General features: G+C 45.5%; 1 protein-coding gene across 1 annotated transcript; it reads right to left on the bottom strand.

Annotated features, from left to right (window-relative positions):
• Window positions 1–4,305: 4,305 nt before the first annotated feature.
• LOC129679318 (40S ribosomal protein S12-like) lies at window positions 4,306–4,707 on the bottom strand. The gene has a single exon (XM_055610342.1). It carries the CDS (start codon window positions 4,705–4,707, stop codon window positions 4,306–4,308), a length of 402 nt encoding a protein of 133 aa, XP_055466317.1.
• Window positions 4,708–9,193: the final 4,486 nt, after the last annotated feature.

The raw sequence follows: 9,193 nt of genomic DNA, 5'->3' as shown, positions 1-9,193 counted from the left end.
ATACATTCAGTGTATTTACCTTTTTGTATTTTTTTTTTTTTTTTTTTTAAGTAGAAACTGAGTACTTTGGATTTTTAAGACTCGCCTCTTTGTACTAAGCTAGAAGGGGACCTCACAGACATACATCGAAAGCCCAGCAGTCACCAAGTGTCATGATAGAGAAAGCTAAATGAGAGCCAGGTGGCAGTCTGCTGTCAATTTGGGGACTAGAATTACTCAGCACCTATTTCAAAGTATGCAGAAGCAGTTCATGCAGATTTTTATTCCAGATGAACATGTTTTAAAAGTGCCTGAAATCAGACCGCCACGTGAATGTGATTCTGTGGCAGAAACAAAAAGACAGAGCATTTATTGCAGAAAATGAGATCCTCTGTGAATCTGAATGTCAAAAACCAACACTGCTTTTAATCCTCTCTGACTGTGTTTAATGCCAGCTTTGTGTTCTGAACTGAGGTTTACATAAGTAGAGTGGAAATCCTTCTAAAGGGACACGGACTCTGTCAGGCTGAGCTCTGTAAAGCCTTTGGGACGCCCTTGCGAGCACTAAACAGTTGGGTGCTGATTTTCTTGTACTTTTGAAAAATTAAGTCATTCTCAGTTTCCTGCATCATTTCTTGAACAGTGAAATCACGTCTCCATTCCAAACCATCTTCAAGCACCGGCCGTGGGAACTTCCAATTCTGGTTGCTTTTACTTGAATAGGAAATGGCATAATGAGCTCTTTATTCTGTAATCAAAAAGCAATAACTTAAAAGTCACTCTTTGTGATACTGTAAGTCAGAATTATACAGATTTTACCAAATTGTTACATTTATTCTCCATGCTGCCAGCACTTGTATCTGTGGAACCAAATTAACCTCTGCCCAGATGGAAGTATACCTATATCTGTATAGATCCATGCCCCTTTTACGTGTTCAGCATTCACACACTTAAGCACATAAATATTTGTGTGATTGTATCTTTGGAGTCTGCAAATAGAATCATGTTAAGATTACCTACCAAAGTAACTAGATGTGGCTTGGAGCCAGTTAGTCAACAGAGAGGAACCCATGTCACCGGGAAGTGGCCAATCCCAAATGAAGCCCAAATCAACAGCTCCGTAGCCAGGCACCACTAAACTAGTCCTAGTGACACAGAACTCAGCAGGCCACGTAAGCGAGGGAGGCAATACGCTCCCTCCAGTGCTGTCTACTAGTTTGGAGTAGCAGGAGCTGTAGCAAGCTGTAATGTCCCAGCCCATGCAATAGGGCCCAGCTGCTGCCATGCAAAACTTCCAGACCAAAGTTACAAGTTCTTAAGCTCTCATGCAATTCAGATTCCCACAAGAAAATTCTCCTTCAAAAATATTTCCATTTTTTAAATACCAGGAACTGATTGAAAATGTTTTTAAACACTTCTGATTAGACAAACAAGGCTGCAGCCAACTTCAGCTTGCAAGCCACTCAGCTGCAGCCTCATCCATCCTAGGATTTCCGCTGTTTCCCTCCTAGAGAGTGTGTATAGGCAGAAGCTTCCAGGCTTCTCTGCTGTGTCAGCTACATCTGACCAAGTCCACAGAACAGAACAGGCCCCTCTTGTTAAGCAGAACTTCAAACAGACCAGCTCGTGACACTGTGCTTACAGTTTTGTATCCAGAGCTGGAGAGAGGAAGGCCTTGGTATCTATACATACATTGTTCTAGCCAGGCTGTATCCAGAAGCCACTGGCGTGCTGAGCCATTTTATCGGGAAGGGGAATGAGTGATAGAGTGACCACTTGATCATGTGTTTTAAAAACCAAAGGAGTCAGTGAACCCATCTAGGTTTGATAACTCACAAAGAATTAAACATTCGTTTTCTTTAGAACCATAGAGCTGGGGGGAAAAAAGTCTTCCCAATAATTTAGTTGTTAGTACCTTTTTAATTATATTTTATTAACCCGTTGAGTCAGTGGCTAGGAGGCAGGTAATAAAAATCTTGGTGGACAAGTCAACAGCTTAGTATGCTGTTGTCTCTACAGCTTCTAGTTTGAATGATTAAATGCGTGACATGGCTGATGTCCTAGGGTGTCTACCAAAATGGTGGAGGCATTTGAAACTGCCCAAAGCAATCCTGCATTGAATTTATTCCTACTTTGGAGGCAAAACAGAACAGTGATGGTCAAAAGCTGAACCTTCTAATCAGGAGACTCCAGTGCCAGAGTGTACTTGCCACACTCTTGCTTTAAATGGTAATCTTAAGAGTTGCGTTGTGCTCTTCCTCTGTTTGGAGATAGATATATATATATAAAGAGAGAAATACTATAAGGAAGTTTATTTCTTAGGAGGTGCACTGAACAATATTTCTTTTACAGTGTAATACGGGGGTGGGGATATGCAAAAAGAAATGGGTATTTTTGCTAGTTGCCTATCTTCCGAGATAACAAGCACAATCCTGAAATGGATCCACTAATTCAGCTAGATATTATAGATTAGTATTTAAGTTTGCAATAGCTTGTGAGTGTGTGTGCTAAGTAAAAGTTCCAGGATTCACAATTTGGGTGTTAACCCATGTCAGAAAAATCTGTTCTTGGTCAGCAGAATCTAAAGATGTGCAAGGTGCAACACAAGCATTAACAAGTCATTAACATTTGTAAGGCCAAATGTGCCGTGCAGAAGTCTTCATTTTTATAGCGGACTACATTAAAACCAAGTTGAATCACACTGTCTGGGGGAAAAAAAGTCTTGTCTTCAAAATGGAGAATGTTGTACAATCCGGACTCATTTTATTAGGGAGGGGAATGGGTGATGTAAGGAACGCTTGATTGTGTGTTTGAAAACCCAAAGGATGCAATGAAGGCATCCAGATTAGAACTGGAGAAAATTAGACACTGGCTTTCTTGTGAAGCACTGAGCTGGGGGGAGCTCTCAATAATGTAGTCTTTCACAACTTGCAATGTATTTTTATTCGTTGAGAATCTCATACATGCATGTAATAGATTTTCATCATATTTACCCCACTTATCACCGCAACTACTGGATCCACATCTACCCTGGCCTTTTCTTTTCTCCTTAATATCCCGCTGGTTCCGGTCTATGCCGCCCGCATACACATGAGTATATGCGTAGGGCCGTGCACTGGAGCATAGCCCACAGCCCTAAGGAAAACTGTCACTCCCTGTCTAGTACCCTAGACTTTGGGAGCCCCTGCCACAATGTTGATGCCCGATCTGGTGCCCTGATCTGGTGCAGACAGCCACAGCCACTGTCCGCTTCGTGAGTGTTTATGAGTGCACCGGCCCAGAAGACAGTTCTTCAGCCCTCCCTAGCCTCTGGCTCCTAGAATCTTTCCTCCTCTTCTGTGATGTCCCCTGAGCTTTGGGAGAAGTCGTGAGACATAATGTCCCACTTAGAGCTGAGCACTCTGCTTGCATCAATCCTTTGTACAGTTGTGAGTTTTCTGTGAAAACCACTGGCCCCCATGCAAAGAAGGCCCTCTGATGGGGGCCGCGAGGCGCTGCACTAATCTATGTGTGCAAGGATGCGTATTTAGGAAGCAGGTTAATATTATGTCCTCAGCAAAACAACAGTAGGTTCACCTTAAGTGAAATTTTCTCCTGAGAGACAGGTCTTAAATCCAACCAGAAAGCAGTAGTTACCACTAGAACATTTTTGCCACTAACATACCCGTGGGCATATGTTGCCAGACCAGCTACTAATAACTTTACAACCCTTTTGAAAATCTTAGAAAAGCTCTATTTTGTATTCCTGGGAAAATAGATAAGTCTATATGCAAAATTTGGTTAATGGCTTCCTGGAAGCAGACCTGAAGCCACCAGTGACTCATGCGTTCCAGCCTTGCCCTGCCCTCTCATTTCACAAATGACTAATGCTTCCCTTAAAGTTTACCAGTCCATGCCTTTGCTGTGGCTCCATGTTTGCAATTGTCAGTTGTAGCCAGACGAAAGTACTCAAAAAGCCTTTGATGTACAAAAGATGTTCAGACAGTGTGGATGTTTACGTATCTTAAGTAAGCTCATTAATGATCCATTCAACAAACACTGGCTATATTCAGTTTCCCGTGACAGCCTCTGGCAATTGCTGCCTGCCTCCCCCCTCCTCTCTGTCTGTGTGTGTGTGTGTGTGTGTGTGTGTGAAAGAGGGAGAGAATTCAGGGTAGGTCGTCTTTGAAACACAAGTTCCAGTGTCTTGAAATGCGCTTTTGGAATAGGGGATGCAGGGCGGCTGCTAACATGCTTGCATAGCACATACTAAGCCCTGGGTACCATCCACAGCTTTGGGGTGTGTTGAGACACTTTTTTTTTTTTTAAATGAGCCAAAATGTTTATTCATTTCCTGCATTGGAAATACTCCTTGCTGACATCCTTGGCCTGAGATCCTTCGCCATAGTCCTTAAGCAATACACAACTGGAACCAACCACTTTCCGTGGCTTCCCCTCTTCGTTGATTTGACAGCGGCCTACCCATTGCCCTGGTTTCTTGGTGTGGTCAGCCTTAAGCAGGTTGATCTGGTGCTCGGCACAGTGCGCCTCCACAGGCCTGAAGTACATGGGCTCATCGCGGTTGGCTGCAAGCACACAAAGACGGGCCTGGCACTTGTCTGAGGCCTTGGTAGCATCCCCTAGGCCTTCGAGTGCTAGGCCCTCGCACATGAGGGCGGGCTTCAGCACCGCTTGTAGAGCACTGCTGACGTCCATTGCACCTCCAGCAGCAATACCTTCCTCGGCCATGGCGGTGGGTTACGGTTGAGGCCGGATCTTGGAGGCAGCTGAGCCTCCACCAGTGAGCAGCTAGGCAGCAGCAGGGGAAGCGCAGGCCACGTTTTCAGCGTGGTGAGTCAGAGGCAGGCAGTGAGCAGTGTTCCTCGGGAGTGGTTTTTAAATTTTAACTAATCCGTGAACTAGTTGAGAAAGTTTTGAGAGTCCATCTGTCTGCCTATCAGTGGACAAATCGTCGGTAAGAGGAGGAAACAGACTGGGATGGGGCTCCTCAAACTTGTATATAACCCGGGAAGCCTTCTAAAAATGATTGTTGGTGCGGTCTGAGGACCACGTTCTGGTAAGTAATGCTTCCTATCCCTCCCTTGTTCTTTGGAAACTTACTTGTCCATTATGTAAGGAGAGGTCTTAGTTTCAGGTAATCTTGCCAGAATGTCAGTGACATTGCGAGTCAGGAATTCCAGTTTGGGTACCAAAGCCCCATGGTGATGCTTTGACATACATACCACTCTCCTGGTCCCCCTGGGAGTCTTTTCTCTCTAGTGAGCTGATGAGGTGGCTGAGGACTCCTGGTTAGGTGACAACCAGGATTTCCGACCTGCTGCTGAAAACCTCAGGTGCCCTAAATGTGATGACCAACTGCAGGACGATGGGCAGGGGGAAGGAAGGAGAGGAGAAGGTTAAACCTATGACCTTGTGGCTGGAGAAATAGCTTGTGTTTAGGAGCATTTGGAGCTCTTGCAGAGGACTCTGGTTGAGTTCCGAGCACTCAGTGTGGCTAACGCTGAAACACCATCTCCAAAGGATCCAGTGCCCCCTCCTGGCCTGTGCAGGCACTGCATGCATATGGTACACCTACATACATAACGGCAAAACACTCATAAAAAGACTCTTAAAAACCGTTCCAGGCTGAAAACGGTCTCACTTCACAGACTTGGCTGACCTGGAGCTCACTATGAACAGTAGGCTGCCTTCAGTGTCTTCGGGTATGTTAAAGTCTCGAGGCTCACCACCGGGTGATGGCACCCTGTTGTACGTAGACTTTTGGAACTACTAAGTACAACCAGTCCAGAACCGACAGTTTCATCCATCGACTGCCTTCCTACGAAGTGTGCCCTCTTCTCAGATAACTAGATAAGCAGGTTCCATGGAAACACTGTTCATAAAGCCACTGCACTTGGGAAGTAGAAGGATCCAAAGTTCCAGGTCACCTCAGCTACTTACGGAGTTTGAGGCTAGCCTTGGCTTTTTTGAGAATCTGTCTCGGGAAGAAATGGTTCAGAGTGCTTGTTGCTCCTACAGAGGTCCAGGTCTTCCTGTAACTCCAGCTCTGAGGGACCAGTGAGGCCTCTGAGGACATTCATGCACACACACACGAGAAGAAACCTAAAACCCACCAAGCAATAACGAACAAGAATACTCTGTAAAAATCCCCTCAGCCCAGGGTCTGGTGGCCGCTTTCCTACTGCTCCTCAGCGCTGCTGCTGCTGCTGCTGCTGCTGGGGGAGCTTGTCTCTGATATTTTCCGGCCAATGTCTGTAATGGCTCAGTAAACTTGCATGTTGCAGAGCTTGCGCAATCCCAGGAGTTTGGGTTTAACCCATTAAAAGGCCTGGCCGGTCCACAGAGTGAGTTCCAGGTCAACCACAGCCACACAGGGGGACTCTTGTCTTTAAAAGGGGGGAGGGATACTATAAGGGAGATGGCTCAGTGGTTAAGAGCACTCACTGGCTGCGCCCCCCAGAGGACCTGGGTTCAGTTTCCAGCACCCACATTGCAGCTCACAGCCATCTGTAACCTCAGTTCTGGGGGACCCAACACCCTTATGCAGATTTACATGCAGGAAAAATACCAACGCACATAAAATAAATAAAGACGTTTTTTTTTAGCTCATGGTTAGCATCATGAGCATCAGGCATCATGGTTAGCAGGCATGAGCTCTTAGATCCAACTCCCCACACCATGCCCTGCCAAAACTTCAAATCAAAATTATAACAACTTAAAGATCTTCATTGGCCCTATTTGTGGTTGTAGAATCAAGCATAAAATAAAATAAGTTGTTGGAGTGCACGGAGCAAAGAGTTTGTGGGGGTTGGTTACACAGCTGAAAGAAACAGGAAGTAGTTTCTGTCATTTCAAAGTAACTTTACTTGCAAGGTGGAGACTTAAGGCAAAACAAAATCAAATCAGCCTCAAGGAGCCTGGTCGGCAGATTCAGACAAACTGTGGCTGATATGGTTATGATACAGTTAACTTGGTGCCAGAGCTTCTGTGTGAGTGGTTTTGATTTTTAATCTGATCTTTTGGGACCTGGTTTTTGGAACCTAGTCCAAAAGAGCCACTTGTAATCTCTCTCAAAATCTTTTTCTCTTATAGCACCTGTGTTCCCCAAATGAGGTTGTCCTGGCCTGTTATCCTAGCTGAGACAGGACTGCCACAAACTTGAATATCTGCATGGACTGCATAGCAGATTCTGTCTCGGAAAAAAACAGAGCCACCACCATCCCCACAGAGGAAACCTACAGATTCCCAGGTGCTCACTGCTGGTTCCATCTGCCAAAATGGGGCTCTAGCTGAGTGATGAAGATGGAACGCAGTCTGAAAACCACTCAGGTGCCTTATCAGACCTAACCAGAGCCTGGAGACTTCCAGATAAAGGAAACAAAAACAAACGGCCTTAATTAATTCCCCTCAAACAACAGGTTTCTTAAGGATCCAAGGAGAGCCAGAAACCCAAGTAGCTATTAAAGAGACAAGTTTAAACCTGTTACCCGCCCTCAGGGTACTCTCAATTTAGCTGGGGAAAAAAAAAGACCTACACACTCACACACACAAAGAGAGAGAGAGGAGAGAGAGCTACTTGATTCTAGGAGAATCTAGTTCTAGGCCATTTGGGGCTACATGGAGATCATCCAACTTAAAAGATGAAAATAATTGATAAAGGCGTCTAGTTACTGAGTGCTATAGGAGTACTTCCCTATAGCGCAGCCCTCGGCACTCCAAAAGCTCTGCCAATCTTCAGAAGTCCCATGAGGGAGAGGGGGAGTTTACTAGGAGACCAGTAAAGTTGCCTGTCTCCAAAGCAGTTGTCTGAGGTTCTGCTTATCTCCCCACGTTTGATTTAGGTTTTAGCCTGCCTTGATTCAAGTATGAGGGCAGATGGTGCCACAAGGCGCCAAGAGCCCAGTCTTGCTTGAGGAAGACACGTGTGTATAATTTTTGCAAGGGTGGGGACCGGTTTAAGAGACTCAAATCCACAGCACTGTCCTGTGACTTGTAAGGATTATGCAGAAGGCAGGGCTAGACAGAAAAGGCTTTGTTCTGCAAAAATGCATCTCCCATCCTTACCCTCTAAATCTCTAAGCAAAAGAGAGCAATGAAAAATAGATTTTGTGAAGACTCAGATGAGCTCTCTTGGGACCTTGCAAGTGGCTCGGAGGATGGAAGTCTGCCCCGCAGTGCTACTGTCCGTGTTGCTGAGACAGAGGAGGCAGGAAAGACTGTCTCCTCCACATCCCTGTGGAGTGTCTGACACCAAGAAGCTGCTGGATTGTTTTGTTTTGTTTTTCAAGACACGGTTTTGTTTTGTTTTGTTTTAATAGCTCTGGCTGTCCTGGAACTCACTCTGTACACCATGCTGGCCTGGATCTCAGAGATATCAATCTGCCTCTGCCTCCTGAGTACTGGAATTAAAAGCATGCACCACCACCCTCAACTGGAATATTTTTAAATTTATTTATCTATCTATCTATCTATCTATCTATCTATCTATCTATCTATTTATTATGTATACAGTGTTCTGTCTGCATGTACACCTGCAAGCAAGAAGAGGGCACCAGATCTCATTATAGATGGTCGTGAGCCATCATGTGGTTGCTAGGAATTAACCTCAGGACCTCTGGAAGAGCAGCCAGTGCTCTTAACCTCTAAGCCAACTCTCCAGCCCCATCAAACGAAATTTTAAAAGATTTTCATTTGACGTGTATGTCACAACAGTAGGAGTGCCCACAGAGAGAGTTGGGCCCCCTGGAGCTGGAGGTACAGGTAATTGTGAGCCACCTGATGCGAGTGCTGAACTCAGGTCCTCTGAAGGGCCAGCAAGCATGTTTAACTGCTGCGCCATCCCTGCAGCCCCCTGAAATCTTAAGATGGGCCTTAACCCAGGGAGCCACCAATTTACTCTGACAGGCTGGCTTAGCGCTCAGTGGGAGAGAGTGCGCATGTGAGGTGCCACCTTTAATCCTCCAGCATGGCAAAATAGTCTTCAGCTACCTCAGTGTGACTAAACAACTAGAACGTCCTCCTTCTCTAGGTACAGAGAGTGTTGGCTAGGCTCTGTAAAGGCATCATGGGAGATGCCTTTACTAGGAAGGGAAAAAAAACAAAACTAGCCCAAGGTCATTTCTCCTACGTTCGGCTCATACCAAAGACTTTTTGGGGAGTGACTGAGGGGTGTGTGTGTGTGTGTGTGTGTGTGTGTGTGTGTGTGTGTGTGTGT

This window comes from Psammomys obesus, unplaced genomic scaffold (genome assembly GCF_907164565.1).
Source record: "Psammomys obesus unplaced genomic scaffold, mPsaObe1.curated_primary_1811, whole genome shotgun sequence".
NCBI lineage: Eukaryota > Metazoa > Chordata > Mammalia > Rodentia > Muridae > Psammomys > Psammomys obesus.
The sequence above is the reverse complement of the archived record's forward strand: the minus strand, read 5'-3'. Positions and strand labels throughout refer to the sequence as shown.

Excerpts from the sequence above, each read along its gene's own strand:
- LOC129679318 (XM_055610342.1), bottom strand. The coding sequence starts at position 4,707 with ATGGCCGAGGAAGGTATTGCTGCTGGAGGTGCAATGGACGTCAGCAGT.